The sequence below is a fragment of the Talpa europaea genome (assembly GCF_964194135.1).
Source record: "Talpa europaea genome assembly, chromosome: 3".
Classification (NCBI taxonomy): domain Eukaryota; kingdom Metazoa; phylum Chordata; class Mammalia; order Eulipotyphla; family Talpidae; genus Talpa; species Talpa europaea.
Window position 1 is genome coordinate 108,583,057 of NC_140069.1, and position 19,416 is coordinate 108,602,472.

Sequence of the window (19,416 nt, forward strand, 5' to 3'; positions counted from 1 at the left end):
TTGGGTTGGTTTTGTCAGTTCCTTTATTTTTTTCCAATATTCCTCAGGAGTGAAATCATCCAGTATTTGTCTTTCTCCTTGAGACTTGTTCCGCTTAGCATAATCCCTTCCAGCTCCATCCTGGGTGACTTTAAACAAAGGAAAGGGTGGTGGGGAGTATTCATGTACCACAATAGGACATATTAACTGCAGGCTCTCCCAAGTGATGGTGACTGAGTTTTGTTTAGGTTTTATTTGAGCTCTGTTTTTACATTAATTCACATCTTAATTCACTCAGTTGTTACCTACCATGTACCTGACAGTGTGTTGTAGCTGGGATTATAAAATGTATTATTTGCCCTTTTGGAAAGTTCCATCTAGTACAGGATATGTGGGGAAAATGTGCAAACATGAATTCTCTATGTTTACAGAGTAGGCCTAAGAGAGGGCCAGAATATTATGCATCTGATTAATAGAAATTGATTACATTCCTGTTCACAAAAGGCTCAGCACAGAGCAGGTATCATGTTTTAAGAGCAGTATCTTTTGCTGTTAGGAAAATTGCTTTATTGGAAAGTAAATAGTATGAATCTATAGCTTATAATTAAAATCACATACAGATTACATCCTCTGAATGTTTGTTTTAAAAAAAAGGCATGATGAGAAATGATCAGGAGTTTCTTGTTCTAGAACTTATAAGCCATGTCCAGCACAGATCCACCACCCTTTGTGAGGGACACCACCACATCAGGGCAGAAGTCCAAGTTATGATGAGTGGGTGATGGAACATCCTCAGCCTCAGGGAAGCTGGCCAGGAGCACAGCTGCCATTTGGATAAGCCCTGTGGTCTGCCTTTGCCTTCTTCCCCTGTGGGTGGCCTCACCTGTCACAGCAGAGCAGCTGTGAGCTGGCGTCCTGATGGACTCTGAGAGTGTTTGCTTAGTGCAGACTCCAGGGCTCAACTCTGAATGTCAGGTCTCCTACACAGGTTAAGTGTGGATATTTCCTCATTGTTGAAGGCTTGGGAGAATTCATCTTATTTTCCTTGCTTGTTTTCTTTGAATTTTGAACAAATTTAATGGTGTATTTTGTGCCATAGGACATGAGCTGGTTTGATGATCATAAAAACAGTACCGGTGCACTTTCTACACGACTTGCAACTGATGCCTCCCAAGTTCAAGGTGTATGTAGACTGCTTTCTGCTATTTTTCTTTAACATGGTTTTGAAAAATATGTGGCATAGCTGTATCTGTTAAACTATTTGCAGCTGGAAATAACAGAAAACTCCAACTGGCATAAAACAATTAGAAGGTTAGACTTTACAGTTGATTGTTCCACTGACTCAAAAATTTCATCAGAGATCCAGGTTTCTTCTGTTTGAGTGGATCTGGGTAACTTTCCATCCTCAGCACTGGCTTCATCTGAAGGCTCCTTCCCTGGAGGTTATAGGAAGGTTGCCAACAGCAACCGAACTGCAAACTTGCTTCCCATCCAGTAAAGAGAGCATACACCTGTACCTCAACCACCAAATACACAACCTTCCCTTAATTCACATGCTCACATGCCCAACCCTGGCCCAGCTTACTTTTCAGGAAATGCAGTGCTCTGCCTGGGTTAGGTCCCCACCCCTAGGACCCAAGTACTCTGTGCCCACAGCTTCCCACAACAGAGAACTGGAGTAAGGGGAGAGTCAGTTATGAGTCCACTACAACAGCCCTCTTATCTGAGTGGTACAAACATTCATGTATGTATGATTCACAGAGGATGGTGGCTTAGGATAAGTACACTTTGTAATAGAAGGTCTCTTAGAATATATAAAAATCCCTCTTAGATCAAATGGACTCTGAAACTGCCAAAGTACATTGGTATTAGTTTCCTCTCTAGACAGTGACTTTGTGAAAAAGTGTGTGCCTCCTGAGCCTGTACCTAGCAGAGCAGCTGGTTATTTGATTTTGTAGTGCCCTGTTCATTTGAGCAGGAGAGGAATGAGAATAGAAAGTCATGAACAAAGAAAAACTGCCACGTAGCATGAGTTAAGTCCAGGTGTCCTGGTTTATTGTTAATGAAAGGAGCAAATGTCAGTGTGGGCACAAGCCCTCATCTTTCTAACCAGGTGTAAGGGCAGGAACTGGGCACAGTGTAGGACTGGACGCGGTACAAGTTTTCTGATCCCATGCAGACCGGATAAAGGAGGAGTCAGAGTCCTCAGTGGTTTTTTGCAGGTCTTTTATTTGGGGTTCACCAGGCATATGGCAGGCAGGGGTGCTGGCTGGGGGGCTGGGAGGCTGGCAGGCCTGCCAGCCTCCCAGCCCCCAGCAAGTCTTCACTCTATTTGGGCTCTCTAGCGTTGGTTCTGCTGCTTCTCGGCTTTTCTTTCAGCTTCAGCTTTGGCTTTTACTGCTGCTGCTGCTGCTGCTGGCTGGGGCTGCTGGCGTCCCCCCGTGATGCCGCCCTTAAAAGCACAGTCTTAACTCAGCTGAATCCCATCTACCTATGCCCACACCCTATTCCAGGTGCCCGCCATCAGGCATGCATTCAGGACAAGGATCCATCATCTATCCTGATGGCGGAAGGGCAGAAAAGCCTGACATTTTCTTTACCCTACACCAGGAAACCTCAGGCTATCACATGTGGATTTGCAACCTAAAACACAGCTGCTCTCTTTTTTTCTCTTCCAGGCCACTGGGACTAGGTTGGCTTTAATTGCACAGAATACAGCTAACCTCGGAACTGGAATTATCATATCATTTATCTACGGTTGGCAGTTAACCCTTTTGCTGTTGTCAGTTGTTCCAATTATTGCTATATCAGGGATTGTTGAAATGAAAATGTTGGCTGGAAATGCCAAAAGAGATAAAAAGGAACTGGAAACTGCTGGAAAGGTTGGGTCAAATAAGATTTTATTTAGTATAACTGTTGTTGTTAGACATGTTTTATTTGAATTATTACAAATACATATATTAATGATTAAATATTTGTGCTCACACAGTAACAATTTTAATACTTCATGAAATAGTTTACCATATTTTTAAGGCCCAGAACTTGAAAATGGTATAATTAACGTAAGTCTTTAGCCTATACAAAGCAGTTTAACAAGTGGTTATTTTAAAGAATTCCTGCATTTCCAAAGTCCATTTTGCCCTGTATATCGTATCCCAATGCCATTGTTAGGACAGATATCACTCCTATTTTACAGATAAGGAGTCTTTAAAGGAGGATATGTAAGGTAGTATATTTGCTGTCATTTAATAGATAGTTCTTTCCTTCTTGACTGTGAGTTTATAATTAAGGTGGGTAGCCACCAGAGGGCAGTAATTCTTCTATTTGTGACTAATGGCAATTGTGAACATGAACAAACATGAACATTAGTTTAAGTATTTACATTGCAGCAACTCATTATATCCTGACAACAAGTCTAGGCAGCATGGTTACAGTACTCTAATCATGGTTAAAGTACACTTACTCATTAACTCTAGAGCTTTAGACAAATAATTTTGTTTCTCCAATTTTGCAAATGAGGAATTTGAGAAGCAAACAAGTTAAAGGCATGACTGGGATTCAAGCCTGGATCTAATTTCAAAGCTCTTCACTATATGGCTTCATTAAACATGTTTAAAAGTATTTAAATCTACAGATAAGTATTTTATTGACATATATGTGCATTTAAGTGTTCAAATGTAGATTACAGACAGGAATTTTTTCACTCTTATGTAAACATTTTTTATTGAAACATTAGGAGGTATAGCAGATAATGATTCTAAGTTGTGATAGTTTCTATAGCACCACACTTTACAAAGCCCTTTCACAACTGATCTTCAGTATGGTTTTGTGAGGTAGGATAGATTTCACCTCACAGAGATGAAAACATTCAGAGGTTGATTGACTTGTTATGTAGGCCAACATAAATTTCTGGATTCTTTGACAGATTCCCTAAAGCTTATGTTTTTCATTATTTTAGAAATAAAAATCTCATTTCTAATGAAGATCTGTTTACATTGCAGATTGCAACGGAGGCAATAGAAAATATTAGGACTGTTGTGTCTTTGACCCAGGAAAGAAAATTTGAATCAATGTATGTTGAAAAATTGTATGGAGCTTACAGGTAATGAGCACATTGTTGCATTGGGCAACACCACACTTGTTGCATCGGACAACATCACACTGACAAACAGGAGTCATGGAACAGGCTACATAATGAAGGATGCTGCTGAAGAGCAAGATCCTGGCCCTTTTATAGACATATGTAATTGATTGTAAGGAGATTAAGGAGATTAAAGAAAGGGGAAGGGTGTAGAAGGTTAGGGATTGTGAGTCTGCCCTCCAGGCACTTCTAATCTACTTGATGATACACCCTAATCCCCAGCCATGGTTCTACTCTTATCAACAAGGCACTCCACTGATCAGCTTCTGGAGTCCCTTGTCATACATCGGTCCTCGGCCCCCCGGACATTCCCGGCCATACCTTGTGATGTATAAGTTGGGAGTATGTGTTATGCATCGTTCTTCAGCCCCCTACGCATTCCGGACATACCTCCTACTGCACATGTTATGCATAGGTCCTCAGCCCTCTGGGCATTCTGGACATACCTTGTGATGCATAACCTTCCCAGTGTGATCCAGCTTTGTGCTCTTGTTTGATTTGAAGGGCTTAAGGGTTGGGCTGCTGTTCCTAACTGGCCGGACCACTTTGACCTTGTTTAGGTGACAAAATGGCAGCTGAATAGGCTGCCTAGGAGTAGCAGACCCACAAAACTGATAAAGAAATGGGGAGTCATGGAGCAGGCTACATAATGCAGGATGCTGCTGAAGAGCAAGATCCTGGCCTTTTTATTGATACAAGAATTATATAACATCGGTTGAGAGAAAGGAGGACAGAGAAAAGGGAGGGGTGAAACTCGAAAAGATGCTCTGTCATCTATAGTATCAGGGGTTGTGAGTCTGCCTTCCAGGTACTTCTCATTTGCTTGATGACTTGCTATTGTAATTGAGATCAAGCTCTAGTACCCCAGCTATGGTTTCAATCTTATCAACAAGGGATTCCACTGATCAGCTTCTGGGGCCCCTTGTTATACATTGGTCCTGCCCATCCCCCCACCCCCCGGTGTTCCGGGTCATACCTCCTCATGATGTATAAGCCGGGAGTACATTTTATGTATGGGTCATCAGCCCTCTGGGCATTCCAAGTCATACCTTGTGATGCATAACCTTCACAGCGTGATCCAGCTTTGTGCTCTTCTTTGATTGGAAAAGCACCTTACAGGGTTGGCTCCTATACCTAACTGAACAGGTCATTTTGACCTTGCTTAGGATTTAGAACTGTAGGGGCCTTGCTGGTGGCTCAAGGGGTTAAGCACCGCAATCCGCAGCCTCTGCGGTATGAGTTCGATCCCTGGCCAGCCATGGAGCAACCCACATGGCGAAGCAGACTTATCTCACCTGCTGCTCCCCTCAGCAGTGTCTTTCAGTTGGTCTGCCTGTTCTGTTCCCCACTCTGTCTCTGGTGAATCCTCTTACCCCCCTGCATCTCTGGCCTGCACCCCAGCTCTTGTAGGCATAAATAAATAAATCTTTAAAAAAAAAGGATTTAGAACTGTAGGTAACAAAATGGTGGCTGAAAAGGCTGCTTAGGAGTAGCAGACCCACAGCACATGATTGTTATTAAAAACCTACTGCTTACCTAAGGGTAATTTATTGTCCCCCCACACCAAAATAATAAAAACTTTGTTCTTTCAAACAATACTATGAGTTTAAGGATGACAATTTTCAATAATGACCTCTTTTTAATAATGATCAGCTTTTTAATATGACTGGGTCACAGGATTGGATTTTATTTTTCTTAAGAAAACAGTAAGATTGGGTCTTCCAGAGCTAAATGGTACAACAGATTGCTCAAGTTTTTGTTCACCAGTACAGGCAACATAAAAAACTCATGTGGATGATTCAGGATAAACTTTATTTTAGGGAAAGGTTCAAACACTTATTTTCTCTAGAATGTGTCATTGGAACCAGAGACTTGTTTTTTGATAAAGTGCTGTATTCTCTAGATGAGAACCACATCCAGCCTATTCTGAAAACAAAGACACATGGCTTAATTCACTAGCTTATTCAAGAACAATTCAAGAAGTTCCAAAAGGCACTACTTGCCACTTGTTTCTAACCATGGTCTGATTTTTTAAATAAATTAATATATTTAACACTAATGATATTGAAAATAATTTATATTACAAGTTTGTAGACCAGCATAATAGTTTTAAAGTCTAGTAAATTAAACAGGGATAGTTGAAATTGCCAATTAATTCCATCTTCTTTCAGTTATATATACTTTATTTAATACTAAAGTTACACATGCAGTTACAATTTTCTGTCCATTTGAAGTGTGATATATAAGATGGTTGTGAATATATCAATTTGTTTTTCAGGAATTCTGTGCAGAAGGCACACATCTATGGAATTACTTTTAGTATTTCACAAGCATTTATGTACTTTTCCTATGCTGGTTGTTTTCGATTTGGTGCCTATCTCATTGTGAATGGACATATGCGCTTCAGAGATGTTATTCTGTAAGTAGTTTTAAAAATGTTAAGATTATTCTGTAATAAGGTTTTACTAGGTCTATGCAAAAGTTTGGAGCAGAAACAAAAAGCCTCACTTGTTCAAATATGAGGTCAGAGAGTTAAATTTACCACAGAGATCTGAGCTGGTCAGTAGTCCAAATACAGTTTAATCAGCTAAGTGAACTAAAATTAAATTCATGACAATGATCATAAGCCAGCATTTGAGTAATAGGATGCCAGTCAGGAGGACAGCAAATTTTCACATTGTAGAAAGTAGGCAGAGATAAATCATAATTAGAAATTTGCTGGTGACCATGGACTCAAAATAGAGTTAAAAGAGCTTGTTATTTATCTGCAACCAAATGATGACCTTGACAATGAGATGAGAATGCTTGGCTGAAATGTAACATAAGGTTCTCTCTCCTCTAATCAGGCCTAAGATGACCCTATTAATATTTGCCTCTTTACCTTTTTTTCCCTTGGTTTCCAAGGCTGACCTGTGATCATTCTAATTGATATATTCCTCTTTTCAAAATATGCTAAGTACATTCACTTAGCTGGCAGTCAAAATTAGGTTCTCTTGCCAAAGAGAAGCCATTCTTCCTAAGAACACTTGGCATATTTCTGCTCTGGTGGGATGAGTATAAAGCAGTACTTGTACAACCTTTTATTGAACAAGTTCAAGACAAGGTGAAAGTATGTAAGAGCTATTGTTTTGCTTTTATGTAACATTAAAAATAATGAGAAAGTACACACACGTGTGTGTGTGTGTGTGTGTGTGTGTATTCTCTATCAGTAAGAATCCCAGCAGGAAAAAAAAAGGCACCACAAACAATAATAGAGGAGAGTTTGCTGAAGGGGCTATTTTACAAAGGTGTGAGAAGTGTTAAGCAGTACACAGGGATGCTATTGACATCTCAGCAATGCCCAGCTAGGAATACTCCAGACTTAAACCTAAAGGGCAAGAGGAGCAAAAGATTTTCAGAACCCTTTGTGTGGCCTTTGGTGGAGGAAACCAGCAATACAACAATCTGACAGGAAGTAAAGAAAATAAATCCCAAACAAATACCATGACCTCATTCTCCTTCAGTCCTCCATCCCAGTTAGTACCTTTCATTGCCAAACCCATCAGAAACTAGGAGATAAGAAAGAAAACCTTGAAATGTAGTGCATGAGGTCAAGATCTCAGCACACAGGGTGGAATGATGAAAGATAAAGATGGATAGAGAACAATTTGGAAGGGTACATTGAAAAGTCCAACTTTTTAATAATAGTAATAACTGGGAATAATGTTTTAGTATATTTTTATTGTCTACAAAAATGCGCCCGAGAAAATTGATCCTGCTTTTTAAAAAAAAAAATTTTAGGGAAGGTCCTAAAAACATTTTAATATCTCTAATTTAGAAGTTTAAAAGAAGAAAATGGGGCCTCCCCAGTGGCACAGCGGGTTGAGTGCAGTGCTGTGAAGCTGTCCGCAGCCTCTACAGCATGGGTTCGATTCCCGGCCGGCCAGGGAGCAACCCTCATGGTGCAGTAGACCTCTCCTGCCTCGCCCGCTGCTCCCCTCAGCAGTGTCTTCAGTTCCTCTGCCTGTTCTGCTCCCTGCTCTGTCTCTGGTGAATCCTTTCACCCTCCTGCGCCTCTGAGCTGTATCCCAGCTCTTGTACAAAAATAAATAAATCTTGGGCCTCCCCGGTGGCGCAGCGGTTGAGCGCTGGGTTGCAAAGCTGCCCGTAGCCTCTGCAGCACCGTTTCGATCCCCGGCTGCTCCCTGACCACCGGAGGAGGGTCCCACATGGCGCGTAGACCTCTCCTGCCGCCCGCTGCTCCCCTCAGCAGTGTACTTCGGTCCTTCTGCCTGCTCTGCTCCCCGCTCTGGCTCTGGTGAATTCTCTCACCCTCCCAAGCTTCTGACTGTACCCAGTGCTTGTATAAATAAATAAAAAAATCTTAAAATAAATAAATAAAAGAAAAAATATTTAACTTCTCCATTACTACATAGGACTTTCCCTTCCCATCCCACATCACCCCCTTTTCTCAGGGAACTCTGGCAAAGTAATGAATAGCGTGGTGGAGCTGTAGAAGTCAGAATCTTTAGTCTGTCCTAAAAGTTGTTATAATTGATATCCATTCTTTAAAGAGCATATAATTTAAAAAATAGACCTTAACTTAGGACAATTGTTTTTTAGGGTAGTATCAATACTAATTTTAATTATAAAAGAAAAGTCTGGTAGAAGCTATTTTCCCTAATAAAAATTCTTTAACCACATTAATGATTATTTGTGTGGAATAGAAATCACAAACTGGAAGTCAGGGTGATAGATTCAAAAGGAATTATCACCTCTTGTCTGGTATCCTTAAAGCATTTGGTGCTTCAGTTCCCTCAACTCTAAAGAGAGTATAACTAGTTTCTAATGTTACTTGAGTTCACAAGTTAGGATCAGTTATAAGCCACCTCCTGAAAAAAAAAAGAACTTTGGAAAATTATGTTAACTCTAGGAAATTAGAGTCTCCTAAAGGAAACTAGAAAGCAGAAGAGAAAGGAAACCCTCAGGCAGTGGTTCATCTTGCCTCTTCTCTGGATTGCTTTTGTTATTGGAATGTCATGGAAATGGGAAGGCTGGGGTATATTAAGATCAATACTGTAATGGAAGCAATATGACCTTAGACTTTCAGATATCATGGAGCTAATTTTTTAATTCCTCTATTTCTATTTAGGGTGTTTTCAGCAATTGTGTTCGGTGCAGTGGCTCTAGGACACGCTAGTTCCTTTGCTCCAGACTATGCTAAGGCCAAGCTGTCTGCAGCCCACTTATTCATGCTGTTTGAAAGACAACCTTTGATTGACAGCTACAGTGAAGAAGGGCTGAGGCCTGTGAGTTCTCTGCTGTCTGATGAGTTCTTGCTTAATTGTTTTCCTAAAGGCTTACTGTCTGCTAGATCATAACTACAGGATAAATGTAATTACAATGACATTTATTTAGCTTACTTTGTGATATTTGCAGGGCTGTTATTTGGCCAACTTTCCTGACATTTTCAATTTTCTTAGGTGGTTTCAAGGATTCTGAAGTTTAGCATACCTAATGTTAAAAAAAAAAGTAAGCCTGGAATGGATTAATTTCCATGAAAATTGTTTGCCATTTCTGCATGAAGACATATGCATGTAATTCTGTATGTAAATGTAATTAGCAGTCTGGGTTTAATCACATTTTGTAATGGCTGAGTTACAATTGGTAAGAAGCTACTTTTTTCACCGTAAGAGTAATAACCCTATATTGTCTCCAGAGTCAACTCTGAATATCTTTGTGCTCTTTGCACAACACAAGCTGCCGGACTTACTTTTGAGGTAACATTGGTTTATCACACTGTAGGCTGTAGGTGATTCAGAGGCATAGGATCACACCTCCTCAGATGCATGTCACCACACCACACCAGCCACCAAGGTACCCACAGTTTCTATCTTAGTTCATTTCCCCCCCCTTCTTTATTATTATTATTTTTTTAATTACAGGGTTTTTTTTTTTTTAAAGATTTATTTATTTATACAAGCACTAGGGTACAGGGCATAGGCAAGGGAGGGTGAGAGAATTCACCAGAGACAGAGCAGGGAACAGAACAGGTAGAAGGACCAAAGTACAATGCTGAGGGGACCAGTGGGTGAGACAGGAGAGGTCTGCCATGCCATGTGGGAATCTCCTTGGCCGGTTGGGAATCGAACCAGCGCTGCAGAAGCTGCAGACAGCCCCACAGCGCTGAGCTCAACATTCTGCACCTCCAGGGAGGCCTGCCCCTCCTTTAAATGCATAAGAAGCAGCGTGAGTAAAGTGGTGGGGACTAACACAGTCTTTCCAGCACTTTATTGGGTATTTTGTTTTTTGAGAAAATTGTTGTGCTGAGTAAGTCCAGAGCTGTTGTTCACTAAGCTAGCAGGTAGAACCTGTTCTAAATTCCAAAGCCTTTGGAATAGTGGCTTGGCTCCAGCTTCAGAATCATTGGTGAGAAAGCCAACTATTTATCTTACATGAATAAAAAAAAATATTTGTCTGTAACATGAATATCTAATGTACCCATACCCCCCCATCTCCCATTTTCATTTATGTACCAATGACTTGCTGTCAGTGTTCACTAGTACCAGCATTGTACTGAATATGAATTATATGTTCTCTGATACAGTCTTTGGTGAAGTGTTCTTGAAATAATGCTTTTTTCCCCCAATAGTTATCAGACCAGTTATTATGGCAACATTAAATTTTTTCATAGGATAAGTTTGAAGGAAATGTGACATTTAATGAAGTTGTGTTCAACTATCCCACCCGGCCAAACGTGCCCGTTCTTCAGGGGCTGAGCCTCGAGGTGAAGAAGGGCCAGACACTGGCCCTGGTGGGCAGCAGCGGCTGTGGAAAGAGTACGGTGGTCCAGCTCCTCGAGCGGTTCTATGACCCCATGGCTGGGACAGTGGTGAGCAATTATCTTAAATTAGTAAATTTATTTCAAACTGTATTTCAAATGGCCAAACCAACACTGCTATCTTGGAAAAAAAAAGTTGGACAAGACCATATCCTATTTGATAAAATAACCATTTTCGGTAACTTCCATACTAGCACCATAGTCAGACATATATAAAGGGACAATGGGGCATATACAGTTAGTTCTCATTTATCATTATCAGTAGGTTCTTGAAAACTGTATCTTTAAGTGAAACAATGTATGATGAAGCCAGGAGATCCTTGAGCAACTTCATTTCATTCAATATTGACCAGGATTCTCCTTTCCTCATCAATGTTGCAACAAAACATTGAATGAAATGTTTTTTGAGGACCTGTTGTATCTGGAATTTAGCATAACTCAGAAAACACTGAATATAAAGTTAACCTCTATCCTGCCTGGGCCTTGTGAGCCAACCTTATCTTCCTAAGTAAACGTTTACTTTGTGGCTTATAAAGATGAGCCACAAATTCATGTGAGAATTCTTTTTCTTTTTTTTTAATGATTTATTTATTTATGCATACAAGAACTGGGGTACAGGCCAGAGATGCAGGGGATGAGAGGATTCACCAGAGACAGAGCGGGGAACAGAACAGGCAGACTAATGGAAATACACTGCTGAGGGGAGCAGCGGGCAAGACAGGAGAGGTCTGCTTCGCCATGTGAGTTGGTCCCTGCCTGGGCAGGGATCGAACCCATGCTGCAGAGGCTGTGGATTTCTTCATAGTGTAATGTTTAACCCCTTGCACCACCAGGGAGGCCCCTCATGTGAGAATTCTAAATAGACTCCCAGGCAGATTATTAGTTTATCTACTCCCAGTTCCTTAAGCTTTGCCTTCTAGCTCTAGTTGTTCAATCTAGGACTTTGATCATCACCTCAAGCACGTTCACATTTGGTTTTCATCATTGATTTTCTGGTATCTAATTCATGACTGTCTTCCCAAGTGAAGATTTGGCTCTTACTGATAATGCCTGCTATTCCCATTACCTTGGGATGGCACCCATTGACCTTGCCCTGGGAGCCCATCCCTATTTAGATAATCACAAATGCATTAAGCCTTCTTTAGCTCTTTCTTTCCACCATGTGGGTTTCTCCCTGTCCTGCCAGGATCAAACCCGCGCTGCAGAGGCTACGGACAGCTTCACAGTGTGGCTCTCAACCGCCTACGCCACCAAGGAGGCCCCTATGCTGATTTTTTTCCCTTGGAGTGCTTGAGGGAAAGGGGTAACTTCAGTTGAAAGTTCCAAGATATTCAGGGGATAACAGATACAGGTATGATATTTAAAGGCTGAGGATAGTACATTTGCTTAGAGGAGGGCAGATCAAGACAAAGAAAGGAATTTGGGAAAGATGGGATCAAATATGTACCACTTTGCTATACAGAGGAAGATAAGGGCTAGTCTAACCACCATAAAAAATTTTTTTTTGGTTGTGTTGGTGGTTATGAGGTTTGGGCTTTCACAAATTGCTGATGCCCACATGCAACAGTCCTCTAAATGGTTAACAAAGTCACCTTCTTCTTAAGCCCTTCTTATAGTTTGTGGACTTTGGTTTTCAGCTCCTAGATGGTCAAGAAGCAAAGAAACTCAACATCCAGTGGCTCAGAGCCCAGCTTGGAATTGTGTCCCAGGAGCCCATCCTGTTTGACTGCAGCATTGCTGAGAACATCGCCTATGGAGACAATAGCCGGGTTGTGTCACGGGATGAAATTGTGAATGCAGCCAAAGCAGCCAACATACATCCTTTTATTGAGACGTTACCCAATGTAAGTTCTTAGGAAGAAATAGGAATCTCCTGCAAACTGTTTCCTTCCTCAAAACTATTGTTATAAACCAACAAAGTCCTATAATAAACTTTTATTTGCTAACACCTTAGACAAGAAATTGAACTTTCATAGCACCAAGTTTCCATATTGGTACAAGGGAAAATTAGTCATGTCTACCTCATACAAATGCAATGAGAAGCAAATGAGACCCTAACTCAAAGCACCGTCTCTCAGGTTACAAACTGGAGATTATGGGCATCCAGACTGCAGCCATCTTTGGTTTATATCTTATGATACTTTCCTTTTAAATTTTGGGATGATTATAGATTCACCTGCAGTTACAAGAAATACAGAGATCTTGTCTTCCCTTCACCTAGTTTTCTCCAGTAACATCTTCGAAAACTATAATTCAGTCTTACAACCAGGGCATTGACATTGGTATAATCCACTTATCTTATTTGTTTCCCCAGTGTTACTTAGTTCTCTGCCATTTATTGCATGTAGAGACTCATGCAATCACCACCATAGTCAAGATAGAGAACATTTCCATCACCACAAAATTTCTTATATTGTCCTTTGATAGGCACATACCCTCCTTTCTGCCACCACCCACTGACTGTTGTCCATTTATATAATTTTCTACTTTAAGAATATTGTATAAACACACATACAGTATGTATCCTTTCGAGATTAGCTTTTTTTTCACTCAGCATAATATCTGAAGTTGTGTATCTAGAACTCATTCCTTTTATTGCTGAGTATTATTCTATTCCAACTTACTTATTCCCCTGTTGAATATCTAGTTTGTTTACAGTTTGGGGCTACTATGAATGAAGCTTTTATAAATATTTGTGAACCTAAGTGTTTATTTCTTTGGGACAAACACCTAGTGGTACAATTGCTGGAGCATATAGATTTTGCTGTATAAGAAACTGTTAAAATGTTTCCTGTGCCATTTTATCTTCTGACTAGCAAGTATGAGTGATAATTTCCTTGTGCCAACATTTACTGTTGTCACTATTTTTACCATTCTGAAAGGTGTATAATACTCTCTCACTGTGCCTTTAATTTGCATTTCTTAATGGTAAATGATATTGAACATAATTTATTTACTGAACATCATTTTAGTTGGAAATTTTTTACTGTTGAATTTTGAGAAATGTTCCAATAGTTTAGTTTTTAGTGCTTTGGCAAATGTGTAATTGGAAGATATTTTCTCCCAGTCTGTAGCTTGTTTTTTTACCTTCTTAAAGGAATCTTTTGCAGCACCTAAGTTTTCTCTTTTGATGAGTTTCAATTTAACAATTTTTCGATTTACAGACTACTTTTAATACTCAAGTCCAGGAAAACTTTGCCTTGCCATAGGACTGGAATGTTTTCTTCATTTTTTTCCTAAAAGTTCTATATATTTTCTATTTAAGTCTATAATCTGTTTTATGTTTTATATTTGATACATTTTGAATTAATTTTGGTATAAGGTCATTTTAGTTTAGTATTCATCGTCATCCCCAACACTAGTGCCACATTGTAGTTGGTATTTTTGTAGCCAAAGTACAATGAAATCAATGTGGATTTCAAAAATATCTAAGACAAGAGTTAAATGAGACCATTTCCTTCAGCAACTAGAAAACATGTAGTCCTAGGAAAATGACTTGTAATCCCTAAAAGTGAGGTCGGGGATAATTAATCTTGTCACACTTATTTAGCATCTGAGGTTCTGCTAGAGTAAACAGAAGTAGAGCTTAATTATTTTTGCCTTTATATTCTGCTGCAATTAGAAATTACATTAATTTACAAAATTTAAATACTTCCATGTTAGTTAACCTTACCAACCATAGACATTGACTTCAATAAAGTATTGGATTTGAGTGAATAGTAAAACTTTAAAATTTCAGCTTTTAATTCAGCTGACATTGGACTTCAGGACATTGATTCACATGTTGTACATTATTGCATAAGCCCTGCAAACGGAACCATTTAATTTGCACCTTTATTCATTCTGTGCTGTTTAACCTGGCATCCAACTCCCCATTTTGTCTACAAAGGTTTATTTTTCTCCTCTTCTCCTTTTTCCATCATGTCTCCACAATTTCTATTTCCTTCTTCTGTTCTTTTATATTAATAATATGTTGTATATACTACTATTTGATACTTATTTGACCTTGCATTAAATGATGTATATGTATGTTTTCTCTATAAATTCTCAGGGTAAGCACAAAGATACACTGTGTGTATCTCCCACAGTTCTTGGTATTAACAGGTGCTCAGTAAGTATTTAACAGAATGAATGAGTTTAAAATAGAGTAAATTAGGCTCTGTCAGTCATAAGAATATTTCAAATTAAACTTTTTAAGAACATCAAATATTAGCATTTAACCATTTTAGCACTCTGGTAACATCAGATCAGTAGGCACTAGATAAGGGGAGGAATTCAAGAAGTTGTTGCTCAAATTTCTACTATAGAATACCATTGAGAATTAGTCACTAGTTTTCTAGTTTGCTTTTAAAAATGAATACTGTTAAATTTAAAAACTTGGCTCTAAATATTTTTTAAAGATATGTTTATTTATGCATGCAAGAGCTGGGGTACAGGCCACAGGTGTGGAGGGTGCATGAGAGGATTCACCAGAGACAGAGTGGGGAGCAGAACAGGAAGATCTACTGAAATACACTGCTGAAGGGAGCAGTGGGCAAGACAGGAGAGGTCTGCTATGCCATGTGGGTCAGCGCCCTGGCCAGGGATTAAACTTGTGCTGCAGTGGCTGCAGATAGCTTCATAGTGCTGAGACTTAACCCCTTGTGCCACCAGGGAGGCCCCTAAATACTTTTTATATGTAAAACTGATGGTCAACTCTTACAAAGTAAAAGTTTATTCAATATGCATTAGTAATTTTGGGGAATAAATACTTCATTAACTTAATGGTTAACTTGCAGAAATATGAAACAAGAGTGGGAGATAAAGGGACTCAGCTCTCGGGTGGTCAAAAACAAAGGATTGCTATTGCCCGAGCCCTCATCCGACAACCTCAAATCCTATTGTTAGATGAAGCTACATCAGCTCTGGATACTGAAAGTGAAAAGGTATGACCTACCCCATGTTCCATTTTATTTGTAAAACAGAAAGTTTTTGTGCTGTCAACCATGAAAAAATATGAACAGAGAAAAAAATTAATGTAGATAATGGCTATTTTGAAATAGGGTATTTTATTTCTTTCTATTATTTTCCAAATCTTCTAAAAATAAACTTTTTTAAAGATTTATTTATTTATGCATACAAGAACTGGGGTAGAGGCCAGAGGTGTGGGGGATGAGAGGATTCACCAGAGACAGAGTGGGGAACAGAACAGGCAGATTGACCGAAGTACACTGCTGAGGGGAGCAGCGGGGGAGACTGGAGAGGTCTGCTGCACCATGTGGGTAGCTCCCTAGCTGGGGATCAAACTGGTGCTTCAATGGCTGCAGATAGCTTCATAGGTTGTGTCTTAACCCCTTCTGCCACCAGGGAGGCCCCTCAAACTAAAAATAAACATTTTTATAAACACAAAAAAGTACTCAAAAGAAAAAAACCTATATAAATAGCATTAACTGTAATCATAAAAAACTGGAAAATGAAATACTCAACAAAAGGGAACTATTTAAGTGTAAAATATTTTGTGACTACAAAAAAAGTATTTCAGTAAATTTAAATACTTGTGAATATTATTTACAGTGTGAGAACCCATTTTAGTATAATTAAAAAGCAGAACATACCTATGCAGTGTCAGTATGTAAATAAACATGCATAATGCACAAGAGTCAAAGAGATAAGAAAAGGTAATATTTTTTGCTAGAATGGTAAAAATTTTTAAATTCATGTAATGCTAAAATTTTTGTATAGAATTTTTGAGATAAGACTTCTGTTTGGATTTATCAATAGATTGTCCAAGAAGCCCTGGACAAAGCCAGAGAAGGCCGCACCTGCATCATCATTGCTCACCGCCTGTCCACTATCCAGAATGCAGATGTGATAGTGGTGTTTCAGAACGGTAAAGTCAAGGAGCACGGCACACACCAACAGCTGCTGGCACAGAAAGGCATCTATTTTTCCATGGTCAGTGTTCAGACTGGGACACAGAACTAATGAACTCTTGTATAAATACGTCTTAAAAATAAATTCAAGTCATTCTACAACTTTCTCTGACTTGTAAAAGAAATTTCTAGTTTAAGTCATCATAAAGTATAGGTATATCCAGATCAAGTTAGGGCATCCAATTTGGTGCCTGATTTTGAAATTTAGGAGTTACAAGTGACACTTATCTAAATGAAGTGTGGATACAGCAGTCTAACTCTCCAGGAGTTGTCAGAAGCAAAAACAGAGCAAATTTCAGATATATATATATTAGTAGAATTAATGGAAGTCATGCACATAGGGAAAATTCTCAGGGTCCTGAATAATTGGGTAGATGACAGGATAGTTTGGGAACAATTTTACATGTGCAAAAGAAAAATAAATTAATAGACTGCTGTTACCCTTGGTAAATTTATGAATTATTCTGTTGAGGAATTGAGATTTTTTTTAAATATATGGTAAATCTGGGGAAACATCAGCATTCAAGAGAAAATGAAATTTCACTTAGCAAACTAACTCTGCAGGACATATGTTTTCCATCAAGCAAGAAAGAAGCATACCATTAAAAAAAATGTTTAAAACTCAGTGGAAATTGAGCATATTATCTCTTAATCCATGCTGCGTTTCTATGGCAACTGCACTTTTTTCAAATAATTCTAATTTTCCCAGATTATGAATTCACTTTTTCTTTAAGAAGGAATTATCTTTAAATGGAGAACAAGAAGACATATTCTAGGCAACCCTTGGAAACTAATCACATTAAAATTTTTTCCCTATAATTTTCTGCAGTAATATTAATCCTCATTGCTTTGACAGGTTTTTTAGGTCAGTAAACTATCCTAACCAAGTTTTATAATAGAATAGTTATTACCAAAGAATTCTTTTTCATGTGACCATATCTATCAGTGAGCTGAATTTCAGTTAACCAAGAGAACAGTGGGGAAAGGGGGAATATTGCTACACTGACTCAAAGTGAGCAAAAGTCAACCTACTCTGGTATAATTATTCCTCAAGTTGCCTGAGAAGGATCCTGGAGCATTTGCCCCTGGATATTTTTGATTCAACAGTATGATTTAAGGCCCAGTAATCTCTTTGTAAAAAAGTGGTCTGGATAATTTTTAACTGCAGGCAGGTTAGAGAATCATGTTCAAGCGTGAGTGACAAGAGGTTTCTCTGTAGGGGAGGGATTAGTCTCAAAAGTACTCAACCCTGAATATTTTAAAACAACCAACCAAATGATTCTAAATGTCCTGGCTTCAGGTTTACAAAATTGTACTAGTTAGGGAAAAGGTCCTTACCTCAGAGTTTATCTTCCTAATTCTATAGTAACATAAGGATATAGTAAATGCTAGAACCCAATGCTCAATGTTTTCACAAAGAAATAATAAACCAGTCTTAATGAATTTAGAACACATGACAATATTTTTTAAAAAGATGTATATAACCAGTACTTTAACAATAGTATAATCCTGATGGTAAATAGGTAAAAATACAGCCTCTATGAATCATATGAGACCTCTAGTGCTCACTCATTTACAGTTACAAAATAACTCTGCTGCTCCTTTTAGCAAGAGCTGAGACGTTTCCTCCAGCCCTTGAATCTGGACTGCCTTTGTAACTTGTTTCGCTAATATAATACAAAAGAAATGATATCCTGTGACTTCAGAGTCTAGGTCTCAAGAGGCCTAGCATCCTGCTAGCTTGTGCTCTCAGAATGCTCCTCTGCCAAGTAGAGAAGTCTCAGCTAGGCTACAGAGACCACATGGAGAGAGAGTCCCAGCCACCATGTCCCCAGACAGTGGATGAGGTCATTTAGATTTCCAGACTCAGTCTAGAATTCTGGTGATTGCAGTTCACTAAAAATAATCAGGCGAGACCAGCAGAACATCCATCCCACAGGGCACAATTAACTGACATAATAATGAGAAATAACTGTTTTTAAGAAACTAAGTTCTGAGTGTATTATACAACCATACACTACTGAGATCACAAAGTATAAGGTCAAACAAGAATAAATCACTTAATTAAACACAAAACAAGAAGCTATATGATTTTGGGAGCTTTATTTTTTGAGAGTAGAAACTACAAAATTGAACAGAGGAGAAAATAAACTGTAAAATCCTGAGAATCTGATTTAACATTTAATCCTTTTAAGTCACTAACAACTAATTTTAAATATAGTGCTTATTTTTATAGTCACAAAACTAACTACATATACTGTAACAGATTTTGTTAAGGATTTTTGTGTGCCTGAGGGTGTACCTCTTACTACAACCTAATTCTTCTGCCTGTTCAACAGAAACTGTCTTTATTAGATCACCATTAAATTAGAGAGGTCTTTTTCAAACATATTAGGTTTATATCCCAGTGGTAAAGGTGGAAGTCATCGATTTCAGAGAAATTACCATCTATTCATGTATTTCATACTCGGAAAACTAGAAAATGTTAAAGTGCTTGAAAGATAAGACTACAATGATACTCAGAGAGGATTTATAACTTACATAGGTATCGACAAAAATATTTC

General features: G+C 38.8%; 1 protein-coding gene across 1 annotated transcript in view; it reads left to right on the forward strand.

Annotated features, from left to right (window-relative positions):
- The window catches only part of ABCB4 (ATP binding cassette subfamily B member 4), a gene marked incomplete at its 3' end in the record, with an annotated part of 60,321 nt that extends 43,417 nt beyond the window's left edge, over window positions 1-16,904 (forward strand). The window contains exons 20-28 of the mRNA XM_084230846.1: window positions 1,079-1,162; window positions 2,658-2,861; window positions 3,981-4,081; window positions 6,399-6,539; window positions 9,252-9,408; window positions 10,794-10,991; window positions 12,578-12,784; window positions 15,719-15,865; window positions 16,701-16,904. Of these exons, the coding sequence (XP_084086972.1) occupies window positions 1,079-1,162; window positions 2,658-2,861; window positions 3,981-4,081; window positions 6,399-6,539; window positions 9,252-9,408; window positions 10,794-10,991; window positions 12,578-12,784; window positions 15,719-15,865; window positions 16,701-16,904 (1,443 nt within the window). The remainder of the gene's footprint in view (window positions 1-1,078; window positions 1,163-2,657; window positions 2,862-3,980; window positions 4,082-6,398; window positions 6,540-9,251; window positions 9,409-10,793; window positions 10,992-12,577; window positions 12,785-15,718; window positions 15,866-16,700) is intronic.
- Window positions 16,905-19,416: the final 2,512 nt, after the last annotated feature.